We start from the raw sequence: 15,479 nt of genomic DNA on the forward strand, positions 1-15,479 counted from the left end.
TAATCCCAGTTACAAGGGAGACTGAGGCAGGAGAATTGCTTGAATCTGGGAGGCAGAGGTTGCAGTGAGTAGAGATCACACCACTGCACTCCAGCCTGGGCAATAGAGCAAGACTCCATCTTAAAAAAAAAAAAAAAAAAAACACCTCACCTCCTATTTTCTTGTTTCTAATCTTACTACCTGATAGCAGGTACTGTCAAACAATAGTACACATTCAACTTAGCACTATTCTCAGGTTATGGATCATCCATGGTGCCCTGATCAACAGGCTGAGCTCAATGCCAAAGGGAAGCAGTATAGTGCCAGTTGCTAAGCCCTCAGGCTTCGGAATCAGACATGTGCAGATTCAAATCATACCTACTAACAATTAGTGATAAGGCCCTAGGCAAATTTATCATATTACCCTTAAGTACCACGTGGGGTTCTAAATACTTTGCAACTATCACATGATTGAAACAGATGTACTATTATTATCGTATCCAAAGGCAATGAAACAGGCCCAAAGAGTTTAAGTAACTTACCCAGAATGACAGCTACATGAGTATTAGAGCTATTACAGTATTCAAATCTAGGCTGTCTGATACCAGAGTCCATGCTCTCAACCATGATGCTATGTTTGCTCTCTAAACCTGTTTCTTCATCTATAAATCAGGCTAATAGGTCTGCCTTATCTCACAGTGGTACACAGTAAGATAAATGTTAGGTACTCTTAGTGCTGGTAGTAACAGCCGTCATTCTATTATCTACCTTCACCTTTGGTCCAGCCAAGGAAAGAAAAATTCTGTATATGGCTGAGAAAGATCTCCAAGGCCCTCTGCAGTCAGGTACATCAGAATATAGTGGAAGCTCCATGAGAACAAGAACTGTCTTTACTTACCACAGTATCCAGAACTAGCAGTGGGCACTCAGTAAATATATGGTGAATGAAGTAGAAATAATTTGACTGTAGGGATAGGGTTTTGCAAACATGACTATTAAGGTAGTAACCATCACTTCTCAAATGTATCTAAGCACAAAAGAGGTAAATTTACAAGCTTCTCAGAGAAACTGTGTTAGCTGGTTACTTGAGATAGCCTGGTTATTTGGAAACAGTATGCAAACTGCATATATTGTTCATTCATCTTAGCCAAAGGAACAAACAAAGAGATCAGGATTTTAATCCTAACTTGCTACTGGAAGTCACTGAGGCTCTCAAGGTCTTAGATTCTCCACCTGTAAAAGAGGGGGTTAGTCTACGTGATGGTCATAAACACATTCTACTTGCTCATCACTTTCTTTTATTTTTTTTATGACAGAGTCTTGCTTTGTCACCAGGGTGGAGTATAGTGGCATGGTCTCTGCTCACTGCAACCTCCGCCTCCCGGGTTCAAGCGATTCTCCTGCCTCAGCCTCCTGAGTAGCTGGAACTACAGGCTCATGCCACCATGCCCAGCTAATTTTTGTATTTTTAGTAGAGACAGGGTTTGACCATGTTAGCCAGGAAGCTTCGATCTCTTGACTTCATGATCCACCCACCTCAGCCTCCCAAAGTGCTGGGATTACAGGCGTGAGCCACCACGCCTGGCCTTGCTCATCACTTTCTAACATCCAGCTGCTGAATACACATTTGTTTAATGAAGATCATCCCCAACTGACAGACAATGGACTCAGGAAGTAACTTACTCCAGGTCTCAGGCTCTGGAAAGAGAATGAGAATGAACTATAGCCCAGATCTCCTTCTACACCAGTCTAATAATCATACTTTCCAATACCCTTTTCAGTTAAAAAATGGTGTGGTATCATTCTTCTCTTCCAAGTTCAAGAAATCTATAATCATTTATCTTATCAAATAATCTTGCCTGACTCCCTTAAATCACGGGACAGGAAGAAACAACTATTTCCACATCATTAACCTCGACAATCAAAAGACATGAAGAGGCCAGGTGCAGTGGCTCATACCTGTAATCTCAGCACTTTGGGAGGCCGAGATGGGCTGATTATTTGAGGTCAGGAGTTTGTGACCAGCCTGGTCAATATGGTAAAACCCCATCTCTACTAAAAATACAAAAATTAGCCAAGCATGGTGGCATGCGGCTGTAATCCCAGCTAGTTGGGAGGCTGAGGCAAGAGAATCACTTGAACCCAGTAAGCAGAGATTGCTGTGAGCCAAGATTGAGCCACTACACTTCAGCCTGGGCAACGAGAGCAAAACTCCATCTCAAAAAAAAAAAAAAAAAAAAAAGAGAGGAGCTGGAATGAGAGGGCATGGAGGAGGATGTGGAAGAGGGCAAGAAAGAGGTATGGATAGACCAGAGTCTGAAACCCAGCCCAGACTAGAGACAAATCAATGTGTAATGTGCAAAGAGGAAGGACACTGAAAGGATGAGTGCCCTGAAAGGGCAGTCTACGAAAATCAGGTACCATGTAGCCACCGGTTTTATCTCCATGCAATGACCCAAGATCGCACCACTGCACTCCAGCCTGGGCGATAGAGCAAGACTCCATCTCAAAAAAGAAAAAAAAAAAAAGATGTGAAGAGATAATTAAGTACAAATCCCTTGCCTTTGCCCAGAATTGAGATCAGAAATATTTTCAGATAAATGATGATTTTACTTTTAACCATATGGCAAAATTTAAGCAATGTGATGAAAAATAACTTAAAGTACCACAGTGTTTCCTGAGAGTACAACGCATAACTTGTAAAATTCTATTATCAAAGTTGTGCCACTTGATCCAAAAAAGATTCACAAAGTGAGCTGTGACAGAGAATGTCTACAGAGGCTTGCTTGCTTTATTTTTATTAACAAAGTACACATTTGACATTGAACCTTTGATTATAACACCTTCCCAGGGCTGTCAAGTTAGGAGTGAAAAAACCATCTGGCAGTCACAGTCAGCTTTCTAGATAGCTCCTAACAGGGAAGTCAAGGTCAAACTGGAGTCTCCCTATCCTCCCATATTTGACGCAACTTGTTATGAGCTCAAAACACTCGTTCTGCATTCTGACAAATAGAAATGATAGCACCATGGTTCAGAAAGTTCTGTGAGGGCAAACTGACATAAACAAGAACTGAGTGGTGGTAGGGCTCATGCTTCTGTCACAGCACTTCGGTGACACTCAGAACCAGAACGTTCACCTACTTTCCACCAGTTTTATGATAAGAAAAACCATCTCATTCCTATGATTACATGAACCAAATGATATTATGAAGAATTAAAAGTCTTCAAATCTTGTGCAAAGGTGAGGAACTATTATTATTATATACTACGCAGGGGCCCAGAAGGCCCCCCAGGCATTCCATATTCCGCAGAGTCCTCAAAAGGTGGTACAGGGTCCTAGTTTCGTCTCCAGACTCCAGGCCTGGCAACTGTAGATGCTGTCGTGTCTCTGTTGCTAAGAAATGGGAAGTGAGGCCTCAGGCACTGGGCCTAGAATGCTCAACAACGACCGCGCCCCCTAGTAACCTTGTCCTCACCTTGAGGAACGGAAAGACACTCCACAGAAGCAGGGAATGCTCTCCTCAAAAAGAAGAAAGAGGTGCCTCAGCTCCTCACCTGGCCGCCGCTGAGTGGGCCCACGCTTCTCAAGGGGCGGGGACAGGGCCAGGAAAGCTGACTCTGTGGGGGACGCTTTGACCTAGGGCACCAGAGGAGCGGGCACGGGTGCTGGGCCCACAACCCAGACAGGTACAAGAGAAATTGGCCCCAGGTCGGGCCCGCCTCGCCCTGCCTCACCCACAGCCGCCGGCACAGTAGGAGGCACCCCGCCCCCATGAACCCAGAGGTCCCTGAGCTTGCTCACCTGCAGCCGGGTCACCAGCAGGCTGTAGGGCGCCATTTTGTGCACTGACAAAGATGAGGTCGCGTGAAAGTGACGTTCCACACGGCAATTTTTTAAAGCCTTTGAGCAGGGGCGTGCCTGTAATAATAGAGCGTCACGGTGAAGGCGGGGCCTCCCTAGAGCCGCCGGAACCCTGCGAACGCAGTGGGCGGAGCTCACGTGTAATGAACCGACGCGCAAGAGGAAAAAGAGGAAATAAAACTGCCTAAAGTCACTTGTAGAAGTAAATACCAAGCACAAAGATGTTTATCCAATAACAAATTTTAATAATCTCTGCTATCCAAATCTGGAAGTTTTTAAGACTTTCATGCACCTGCCAGGACCTGACCGCCCAGCGACAAAACTCTCGCGAGAGCAAGCGGAACCTGGTGCAAGGACTGTAAACTGACGGAAGCCTAAAGGACCAATCACAACGACGTGGAGGCAGGAACCATAGGGGTTAAAGGTCGGACGGAAGTTCCCGAAGCTTCTGGCGGCCGGCTTCGTTGGGAACTATGGCTAAACATCATCCTGATTTGATATTTTGCCGCAAGCAGGCTGGTGTTGGTGAGACTGCACCCTGCCCCCGGCTGTCTGGGTAGGGGTAGTGTTAGGATCTGGGGGCTCCGGGGTTTCCATCTCTTCCTTAGGGTCTTGCCTCTCAGGCGCCACGTTTCCCGCCTCTCAGGCGCGGGGTGTTGCAGGCGTGCACAGGTTTGTGGCCTCTGATGAAAAGGGGCGGGGGTGCGCGTGCTGGGAGCCCCAGGCAGGCGTCGGGGGTGGGGTGTGGGCCAAGTCTAGAGAAACTTAACTTGCTCAGGACTTTGAAAGAGATTCAAAAGGATACTCGGACTGTGAGTTGGCTTCATGTGGAAATTTGTAATGATAAAATGGCTATCCACAGGGCTCACTACAGTCCTTGTTCATGTCCCTGCCCCCAGGTCGAGGATGTACTTTCCCTCTTTGTCAAAATCTCTAATTGTACTTTTTACTATCTTTGATCTTGCAGCCATCGGAAGACTGTGTGAAAAATGTGAGTGGAACACACCGTCCCAACAACCCACCCTTCCCACTCCGTTTCTGTGGAGCCAGCCAAAGTGCCACAAAGGGGTCTTTGAGTAGATGTGCCTGGATCTAGATGCTGGACTTCAACCAAAGACCCCTCCATCTCCCCACTGCCACTTGCACATATAACGCTATATCTATCTCTAGCTTTTAACAGGAAGAATCGCCAGAGTAGCATGACCCCTCCCCAACATACAACATTTTGCCAGCCATTATATAGGCTTATCATCTCCCAAGTGCTTTTCTAAGTTCTTTCCATATGTTAATTGATAAACTTTTGTACGTCTTGAGGGTCTTGAGATGGATGCTGGATAAACCGAGTTTTGTGATCCCAAGAGGAGGGCCCTAAAGTCACTGTCAAAAGGAGACTAGTGTATTTCCCAGGAGACTAGTATATTTCCCCATGGCAGGAGATAGCAGAGGACTGAAGAACTTGCTAGTGAGCATGACTTCATTCTCTTCCTTACAGGTGATGGCAAGTGTGTGATTTGTGACTCCTATGTGCGTCCCTGCACTCTGGTGCGCATATGTGATGAGTGTAACTATGGATCTTACCAGGGGCGCTGTGTGATCTGTGGAGGACCTGGGGTCTCTGATGCCTATTATTGTAAGGAGTGTACCATCCAGGAGAAGGATGTAAGTGTACAGCTTTCCATCTGACCTTTCCTCCTTTTATTTAGTAACACTTTGCCATCCACTGCAATCTCCTATGGTCTTTGGAGATTACTGTGTTCATCTAGTCATCTAGGTTATAATTTCTTCAAGTTCTTTGAGTCAAAGTGGGTGTAGTCCAATAAAAGGCAGTTATTTTGCATCAAGGGGAAAATGCAAGGAAAGCAAATCTTTGTCAAGACCAGCAATTTGGAGAGCCCTCTCTCTATTCTTTTTATGTCTCTCTGTGATTATTCTTATTCAGAAATGACATCTGCGCCAGGCACGGTGGCTCACACCTGGAATCCCAGCACTTTGGGTGGCTGAGGCGGGTGAATCACGAGGTCAGGAGTTCCAGACCAGCCTGACCAACATGGTGAAACCTTGACTCTACTAAAAATACAAAAATTAGCCAGGCATAGTGGTGTGCGCCTGTAATCCCAGCTACTCAGGAGGCTGAGGTAGGAGAATCACTTGAACCCGGGAGGCGGAGGTTGCAGTGAGTGAAAATTGTGCAATTGCACTCCAGTCTGGGCAACAGAGTGAGACTCTGTCTCAGAAAAAAAAGACATCTGGTTGGGGATGGTGGCTCACACCTGTAATCTCAGCACTTTGGGAGTCCACAGCAGGAGAATGACTTTAGTCCAGGAGTTCAAGACCAGCCTGGGCCACACAGCAAGATCCCATCTCGACAAAAAATAATTTTTATTTGAGACAGGGTCTCTTGCTCTGTGGCCAGGCTAGGGTGCAGTGGCATGATCACGTGCAAGGCTCACTGCTGCCTTGACCTCCTGGGCTCCAGCAATCCTCAAGCAATCCTCCCACCTCAGCCTCCCAAGTAGCTGGGACTGCAGGCATACACCACCACACCTAGCTAATTTTCATTTTTTTTTTTTTTTTGAGATGGAGTTTTGCTCTTGTTGCCTAGGCTGGAGTACATTGGCACAATCTTGACTCACCGCAACCTCCACCTCCCGGTTCAAGTGATTCTCCTGCCTCAGCCTCCCAAGTAGCTAAGATTACAGGCATGTGTCACCACACTCAGCTATATTTTTTTTTTTTTGTACTTTTAGTAGAGACAAGGTTTCTGCATGTTGGTCAGGCTGTTCTCAAACTCCTGATCTCAGGTGATCCACCTGCCTCGGCCTCCCAAAGTGCTGGGATTACAGGCGTCAGCCGCCGTGTCCAGCCTGGCTAATTTTTTTGTAGAGATCGGGTCTCGTTTTATTGTCTGGATTGGTCTCAAGCTCCTGGGCTCAAGCAGTCCTCCTGCCTGAGCCTCCCCAAGAGCTGGGATTACAGGCATGAGCCATCATGACTGGCCAAAAAAAATATTTTTCATTAGTTGGTGTGGTGGTATGCACCTGTGGGCCTAGCTATCCAGGAGGCTGAGGCGGATGAATCACTTGAGCCCAGGAGGTCAAGGCTGCAGTGAGCCATATTCATGCCACTGCACTCCAGCCTGGGTGACAGAGACCCTGTGTGTTTATTAGTTCTATACAGTGCATGTTGTGTCACAGCCACTCATTAATGTCTCAAATCTATCATTAAGCAATATTTGGATATATATCCTGACAAAGTTGAATTTGGGACAATTCAAGTTGACATCAGCTTTAAGCAGGTAACGAATGTCTGGTTTAATATTGCAGAAATGATTGTGGACCTGCATCGTGATTTTTTTTGTCCCTTGACATTGTGTATGACAGTGGCTACTTAATTATTCAACTCTCTGAGCCAAAAGCCAGGAGAGAGAGTTTATAGGCCAGTGCTACAGGCAAGGTTTACCCCATTTCTTTAGGTTAGTGCTGGCAGCAGAGTTTTCTAGGGGGGAAACTATGAATCAGCTTGTTTTCCTCAAAAAAAAAAAAAAAAAAAAAAGGAAGTATGGTATAGTCCCACTAGGTTAATGATGGTACCCAGTTACCTAATTTAATTCTAATTTAGAACAAGGCAAAAAATACACAATTCTTCATATTCCCATGAGCAAAGAATAGCTCTTTTACAGATGTTATCACACCTTGTTCCTCACAATAACTTTGTTAAATAGGGATGATTGTTATGGTGCCCATTTTACAGTTCCTCAAGCCCAGGCTGTGCTACTAAACCTTGTAGTGTCCCCATTACAGTTGCTTTTGGGATGTGCCCATGGTGAAGGCAACAACCCCAGTGCCTCGTTTCATGCACTTGGATCCTGCCTACCCCCAGTGAGTGGGAGAGATTGGCCCAGATAAGACTACACCATTGGGCTGGGCACGGTGACTTATGCCTGCAATCCCAGCATTTTGGGAGGCCAAAGTGGGTGGATCACCTGAGGTCAGAAGTTTGAGACCACCCTGGCCAACAGGGTAAAACCTCATCTCTACTAAAAATACAAAATTAGCTGGGTGTGGTGGCACACATCTGTAATCTCAGCTACTCAGGAGGCTGAGGCAGGAGAATAGCTTGAACCCAGGAAGTGGAGGTTGCAGTCAGCTGAGCCAAGATCATGCCATTGCACTCCAGTCTGGGCAACAAGAGCGTAATTCCATCTAAAAAAAAAAAAAAGAGAGGCCGGGCGCGGTGGCTCAAGCCTGTAATCCCAGCACTTTGGGAGGCCGAGGCGGGTGGATCATGAAGTCAAGAGATCGAGACCATCCTGGTCAACATGGTGAAACCCCGTCTCTACTAATACAAAAAATAGCTGGGCATGGTGGCGCGTGCCTGTAATCCCAGCTACTCAGGAGGCTGAGGCAGGAGAATTGCCTGAACCCAGGAGGCGGAGGTTGCAGTGAGCCGAGATCGCGCCATTGCACTCCAGCCTGGGTAACAAGAGCGAAACTCCGTCTCAGAAAAAAAAAAAAGTGAGAGAGAATACCATAGAATCTTCCGTTGTTTAAGGAGATGAGAAAGGTCCTGAAATGCCAAAAACGTAACTTCCGTTAGTGATTTGGACCTTTCTCTTGTCCTCAACTCTGATTTGCATTTACTTTCAACTGTCAAGTCATATCCTGCTGTCCGGAAATCCAGATCTAGTCTGCTAGCTAGATTACACTTCATTAGAGGCAGGATTTTGGTTTGTCTGTTTGCCTCTCCTTTTCCTTAGGTCGTGGTGCAATGTCTGACATATGGTGCAAGCATTGTACAAATGTTTTGGTGCTGTCCCTTTAAGTCATCCAGAGGTATCCCTATAGGGTGTCTAGTACATGGTAGGTATTTGGTAATTACTTCATAAGCAGTGAAACCATGATGAGCTAACAGCAGTGAAGAAAAGTTACAAATAGTATCTAAACTAGCTACAGGGTCCATTTAAGATAGCATTTTCTTGAATTTTTGCATGGTTATAGCTAGAGTTCTTATCTGGTGTAAGATTGCAGCCAGAGAATGCTTAATAAATGTTAATTGCTGTCTGACTCCTCTGAATGTGGTGTGTGAACTGATACCTTTAGATCCTTGTACCTCATTCTGTCCATGAGCCTTAATTTAGACGTCACTTCCCCTACTTCACATTACACATGAATCTTCTGAGGATATTTGAGATGGAATCTAGCTCACATTTTCAGCACTAGTTTCCGAGGAACACAAAGCAGTCCAGTGACATGATCCAGGCTCTCAGCCTTACAGATCATCATGTAGATTAAGTGGCCAAGGCTTTTTCCTATGTACAAACCTTCCTACAACCCAAGCAACCCTTGTTATTGTTCTCTTCCGGAAACATTCATAATTTATAAGGGAATTAGACAGGTAAACTAAGCTAGGTGTTCTCATTTATAATTTTTCAAAGTCACAAGAATAACCAGGAGACAGGGATGATGTCTATGGACATTGCTATCAGAGGACTAATTTGTAGGTTCTTATGGTGCCGTATTGTATAATCTCCTTAGTCTTGATTCCTTTGTTCCTTTTGCTTACCATTTTCCTCAGTTCTCACTGAGGAAATAATTTAAAAAAAACAGAAAATAATAAAAATGGCACTAACATTTATGAAGCTCTTAATATATGTTAGGTACTCTGCTGAACATTGTTTTCCAAAAGTTCTGCATGATACAGATGAGGATGCTAAAGCTTAGAGATGTTAAGCAACTTGGTGGGCACAAGGTCACATGGCTAATAAGTGACTGATCCAGGACTAGAACCTAGGTGGTCTGACTCAATGTTTCTTTCTTCTTTCTTTTCTTTATTAGTATTATTTTTTGAGATGGAGTTTCACTCTTGTTGCCAAGGCTGAAGTGCAGTGGTGCAATCTTGGCTCACTACAACCTCCGCCTCCTGGGTTCAAGCAGTTCTGCTTCAGCTTCCCAAGTAGCTGGGATTACAGGCATGAGCCACCATGCCTGGTGTTTTTTTTTGTTTGTTTGTTTTGTTCTTTTTGAGATGGAGTCTCACTCTGTCACGACCAGGCTGGAGTGCAGTGGCAGGATCTCGGCTCACTGCAACCTCCGCCTCCCGGGTTCAAACAATTGTCCTGTCTCAACCCCCCAAGAAGCTGGGATTACAGGTACGTGCCACCACACCTGGCTAATTTTTATATTTTTGGTAGCAACGGGGTTTCAACATGTTGGCCAGGATGGTCTCAAACTCCTGACCTCGTGATCCACCCACCTTGGCCTCCCAAAGTTCTGGGATTACAGGTGTGAGCCACTGCACCCAGCCTAATTTTTACATCTTTAGGAGAGATGAGGTTTCACCATGTTGGTCAGGCTGGCCTCAAACTCCTGACCTCAGATGATCTGCCCGCCTCAGCCTTCCAGGGTGTTGGGATTACAGGCGTGAGCCACTGCACCCAGCCTGACTCAGTATTTCTTAACTTTTTATTTTTTTTTTATCATTGCACTCCTAAGGAGAACAGTTAAAAGTTAATTAAATTAAATTTTGGAGCTTGGTGCAGTGGCTCACGTCTGTAATCCCAGCACTTTGGGAGGCTGAGGTATGCAAATCACCTAAGTTCAAGAGTTCGAGACCAGCCTGGCCAACATGGTGAAACCTCGACTCTACTAAAAATACAAAAATTAGCTGGGTGTGGTGGCGGGCGCCTGTAATAACATCTACTCGGGAGGCTCAAGCAGGAGAATTGCTTGAACCTGGGAGGTGGAGGTTGCAGTGAGCCGAGATGGCACTATTGCACTCCAGCCTAGGCAACAGAGCAAGACTCCATTTCCAAAAAAAAAAAAAATCTAGTCACTTGTCACCCATGGTCCTAAATGTTAGCTTTGTGTGTTTTCAGATATTTTTGTAGTTGTTGATCTCAGCCCCCAAAGAAAGAAATTCGCTGAATTAGAAATGAGAAGGCTGGGCAGGGCACGGTGGCTCACGCCTGTAATCCCAGCACTTTGGGAGGCCAAGGCGAGTGGATCATGAGGTCAAGAGATCGAGACCATCCTGGTCAACATGGTGAAACCCCGTCTCTACTAAAAATACAAAAAATTAGCTGAGCACGGTGGCGCGTGCCTGTAATCCCAGCTACTCAAGAGGCTGAGGCGGGAGAATTGCCTGAACCCAGGAGGCGGAGGTTGCAGTGAGCCGAGATCACACCATTGCACTCCAGCCTGGGTAACAAGAGCAAAACTCCGTCTCAAAAAAAAAAAAAAGCAAATGAGATGGCTAAGGAGTTGATTAATTTATACCATCGCCTAATATCACAGGACTCAAACTCTGACATGGTGTTTAGTAAAATCAACATACCTGTAAGGGTTTTCCAGTTGCAGCTTCCCTGGTTTTCTTCCCATCATCCCTAATCAACTGATGGAGTCATCATTTCTGTAGAACACAGCTTCCCAGGGGCTTCATTGAAAGCACTCAAGCTCATTGAATGGCCAGGGCAGCCTGTCATGACAAATCAGTGCATGGTCTGTCAACAATCATCTGTCTCTAGCATACTAGTGCTCTGTGTCAAAGACCACATGTGAAATTAAGTGAATTAATGAAGATACGTAAAACCCTTTTTTCTCCTATGGTATTCAAAATGTAAGGTACTATTTCTTTTTTTAAAAAAAAATAGGTGATGTCTTGCTGTGCTGGCCATGCTGGTCTTAAACTCCTGGCCTCAAGCAGTTCTCCTGCTTCATCCTCCCAGAGTGCTGGGATTAAAGTCTTTCAAGTTTTTTTTCCCTTCGTGGTATCCTCTCCATACTTGAGATAGTGCAGGAGGGCTGGACAGCTTGTTCTGCAGTGATTATTAACATTTTTTTTTTAACCACTCAAGGAAAACCCTTTGGACATTTATGAGTTTCATATTCTCTCAACTGTATCATATATATATTAGCAACAGACATAGCTGAGAATCCAGCATTCTTTTTTTTTTTTTTGAGACAGAGTCTTGCTTTGTTGCCAGGCACCAGGCTGGAGTGCAGTAGCGCAATCTTGGCTCACTGCAATCTCCGCCTCTTGGGTTCAAGCAATTCTGCCTCAGCCTCCCGAGTAGCTGGGACTACAGGTGAGCGCCACCATGCCCAGCTAATTTTTGTATTTTTTAGTAGAGATGGGGTTTTTACCATGTTAGCCAGGGTGGTCTCAATCTCTTGACCTCGTGATCCACCCGCCTCCCAAAGTGCTGGGATTACAGGCGTGAGCCACTGCGCCTGGGCGAGAATTCAGCATTCTAAGTGTAATTTGTAGGTCATTGGATAGAGGGTAGGCAGGCCCTGAGCACATTCTTAGGTGTTTAGTAAAAATTTATTTTTGAGACAGAGTCTCACTCCGTCACCAGGCGCCAGGCTGGAGTGCAGTGGCGCAACCTCGACTCACTGCAACCTCCGCCTCCCGGGTTCAAGCAATTCTGCCTCAGCCTCCCGAGTAGCCGGGACTACAGGCGCACACCACCACACCCAGCTATTTTTTTTTGTATTTTTAGTAGAGATGGGGTTTCACCATGTTGGCCAGGATGGTCTCCATCTCTTGACCTTGTGATCCGCCCACCTCGGCTATTATTTTACTTACTTCTTTGAGATGGAGTCTTGCTCTTGTTGCCCAGGCTAGAGTGCAGTGGCATGACCTCGGCTCACTGCGGTCTCTGCTTTCGGGGTTCAAGTGATTCTCCTGCTTCAGCCTCCTGAGTAGCTGGGATTACAGGTGTTAGCCACCACGCCTGGCTAGTTTTTGTATTTTTAGTAGAGATGGGTTTTCACCATTTTGGTCAGGCTGGTCTCGAACTCCTGACCTCAGGTGATCTGCCTGCCTCAGCCTCCCAAAGTGCTAGGATTACAGGCATGAGCCACTTCGCCCAGCCCTATTTAGTAAATTATTGATGATAGGATGGGCAAGGAGGCTCATGCCTGTAATCCCCGCACTTTGTGGGGATCAGGTGGGCAGATCACGAGGGCAGGAGTTTGAGACCAGCCTGGACAACATGGTGAAACCTGGTCTCTACTAAAAATATAAAAATTAGCCTGGTGTGGTGGCAGGCACCTATAATCCCAGCTCCTTGGGAGGCTGCGGCAGGAGAATTGCTTGAACCCTGGAGGCAGAGGCTACAGTGAGCCAAGGTTGCACCATTGCACTCCAGCCTGGGCAACAGAGCAAGACTCTGTCAAAAAAAAAAAAAAAAATTACTGATGATAGATCAAATAGGATAATAGGATAACTGGTAAGATAAATGGCTACACCATTAATCCAAAAGTTATAAAATGGTCTTTCATAACTGCTAAGAGATTGGGAAGAAACAGTGCTGATCTCAGGTTCCCAATTAAGGAGATATTGGTGTTTGGACACATTTGCAAACCCATTTATTGGGGTCTTCAAATACTAAGGTGAGAAGTTGAACTCTGTGACCAAATTTTTTTTTTTTTTTTCCCAAGAGATGGGAGTCTCGCTATGTTGCCCATGGCAGGGTAACAGTAGCTGGCTATTCACAGGCATGATCATAGCTTACTACGGCCTTGAACTCCTGGGCTCCAGCGATCCTCCTAACTCAGCCTCCTGAGTAGCTGGGACTAAAGACACATGCTACCACACTGGGCTTAAATTTTTTTATCTTAATTCACTCTTGGTTTAGGCTCAAAGACTTAACAACTTCTCTGTTCTGTTTTCCAGAGAGATGGCTGCCCAAAGATTGTTAATTTGGGGAGCTCTAAGACAGATCTCTTCTATGAACGCAAAAAATATGGCTTCAAGAAGAGGTGATTGTGCAGGGTAGGCTTAAGGTAGAAAATTTTTAAAAAATTAAAAAAAAAAAAAAAAGACGAGGTGATTCGTTGGTGGCCCCTTCCTTCCCCCAACATCAAGCTGCTGCAGCTACCAGAAAAGATGCCTACTACCAGCAGAAAGGGAGCAGAGCACAGAGCATCACCAGGAGTGTCTGCTAGTGTACTGGCAGCTTGCCACTCTCCTCTCACCCAGACATGTGGTATGGATGGAAAAGGATTCTTCACAGAGCACTCTGGCACACTGTATCAGAGAAAAATTGATACATTAGTTAGTGTTTCTTGAATTTGAGAAGCAAAGATCTCTCCATATTGATACGTTCTTCCGCAACAAAGATCTTCTAAAAAGAAATAATATTTTAGTCTTCTGCTTAAGGAGTTGACTGTGAAGCTATGCCCAGTGAAAAACATGTTCCTGCAGCAGCTCCGGTGGCAACTGTCCTTGAGGAACCTTCCGTGTGTGGTGGGAAACTATCAGAACAAGAAATGTAGGCATTTACTCTTTAAACACTTTTGCTGATGTTATGTTATTTCCTTCTTAGAAATTGGAAACCTTTTCTGTTACTATTATATTAATAAAGTTGGTGTTTATTTTCTGGTAGTCACTTTAGGAATTTATTTTAGTCACCCAGGAATTTGTGATTCAAAACAGAGATAGTGGGATTGGTTAAGTACCTTATCCTCTTATTACCACTGGAAGGAATTCAAAACCACCCATGCCTTTCATTATAGGTAAATCAAAGTCATTTTTAGAAACGTACTGTTTTTTCCTTCCTGTCGAACTTTAATTTTGAACTGAAGAGATCGCTTCCAATAATGGTGGAGGCTGGGCACAGTGGTTCATGCCTGTAATCCCAACACTTTGGGAGACCCAGGAGTTCAAGACCAGCCTGGGCAACAAGGCAAAAACCCATCTCTATGAAAACTAGTCGGGTACAGTGGCATGCACCTATAGTCCTAGCTTCTCAGAAGGCTGAGATGGGAGGATTGCTTGAGCTTGGGAGGGTGAGGCTGCAGTTAACAGTGATCCTGCCACTGCATGCCAGCCTGGGTGACAGTAAGACTGTCCCCCCAAAAAAGATGATGGGATGGGTGTGGTGGCTCACACCTGTAATCCTAGCACTTTATGAGGCCAAGGCTGGTGGATCATTTGAGGCCAAGAGTTCGAGACCATCCTGAACATGGCAAAACTCTGTCTCTACTAAAAATACAAAAATTAGCTGGGCGTGGTGGCTCACACCTGTAGTCCCAGCTACTCGGGAGGTTGAGGCAGGAGAATTGCTTGAACCCGTGAGGTGGGGGTTGCAGTGAACTCAGATCAAGCCACTGCACTCCAGGCTGAATGACAGACTGAGACTCCATCTCAAAATAAAGTTAAAATGATGGAAAGAAAAATTGATTAGATAGAAGTACTTGACTTTGACTTGTTTCATACTTATTTTTTAAATTTTAGTTTCAGTTTTTCATAAAGGAAGATAAAATTTTATTTTTCATTAAATCTATCCTTCTTTAAGGATAGATTTCATTATGAGAAGGCCTATTTTTTTAAGTAAATGAACAGACAAAGGTCAGATTTAGGCATCTTTTACCCTAACTCGACTGTCATTTCTGCCTGTTGAGGTGATAAGCGAGTTATCCCAAGCAGGCATATTGACAGTTTGAGACATCAAGTCAAGCTGGTCTTTAACAACGTAGATGTAAAAAAACGCATCAGTACGGCCTCCGGGGCTCACACCTGTAATCCCAGCACTTTGGGAGGTCAAGGCGGACCGATCACAAGATCAGGCGTTCGAGACCAGTCTGACCAACATGGTGAAACCCCATCTCTACTAATACAAAAATTAGCCCAG

General features: G+C 45.1%; 2 protein-coding genes across 2 annotated transcripts in view; one reads left to right on the forward strand and one right to left on the reverse strand.

The window, feature by feature from the left end:
• Window positions 1-3,884, reverse strand: part of ACO2 (aconitase 2) — a 61,746-nt gene extending 57,862 nt beyond the window's left edge. The window contains exon 1 of the mRNA XM_012476667.2: window positions 3,782-3,884. Coding sequence (XP_012332090.1) covers window positions 3,782-3,817 — 36 coding nt within the window. The 5' untranslated portion in view covers window positions 3,818-3,884. The remainder of the gene's footprint in view (window positions 1-3,781) is intronic.
• A 351-nt stretch (window positions 3,885-4,235) lies between these two features.
• On the forward strand, window positions 4,236-14,230 carry PHF5A (PHD finger protein 5A). Its single transcript, XM_012476675.2, has 4 exons — window positions 4,236-4,366; window positions 4,809-4,832; window positions 5,334-5,500; window positions 13,520-14,230. The coding sequence occupies exons 1-4, from the start codon at window positions 4,315-4,317 to the stop codon at window positions 13,607-13,609; spliced, it is 333 nt and encodes a 110-aa protein (XP_012332098.1). The 5' UTR covers window positions 4,236-4,314; the 3' UTR covers window positions 13,610-14,230.
• Window positions 14,231-15,479: the final 1,249 nt, after the last annotated feature.

Source organism: Aotus nancymaae, unplaced genomic scaffold (genome assembly GCF_030222135.1).
Source record: "Aotus nancymaae isolate 86718 unplaced genomic scaffold, 86718_ANA_hifiasm-v0.15.2.pri h1tg000076l, whole genome shotgun sequence".
Lineage (NCBI taxonomy): Eukaryota > Metazoa > Chordata > Mammalia > Primates > Aotidae > Aotus > Aotus nancymaae.

Coding starts and splice junctions, on each gene's coding strand:
- PHF5A (XM_012476675.2), top strand. CDS start 4,315: ATGGCTAAACATCATCCTGATTTGATATTTTGCCGCAAGCAGGCTGGT. Junction 4,367..4,808: donor CCGCAAGCAGGCTGGTGTTG/GTGAGACTGCAC, acceptor TTGATCTTGCAG/CCATCGGAAGACTGTGTGAA. Junction 4,833..5,333: donor CGGAAGACTGTGTGAAAAAT/GTGAGTGGAACA, acceptor TCTTCCTTACAG/GTGATGGCAAGTGTGTGATT.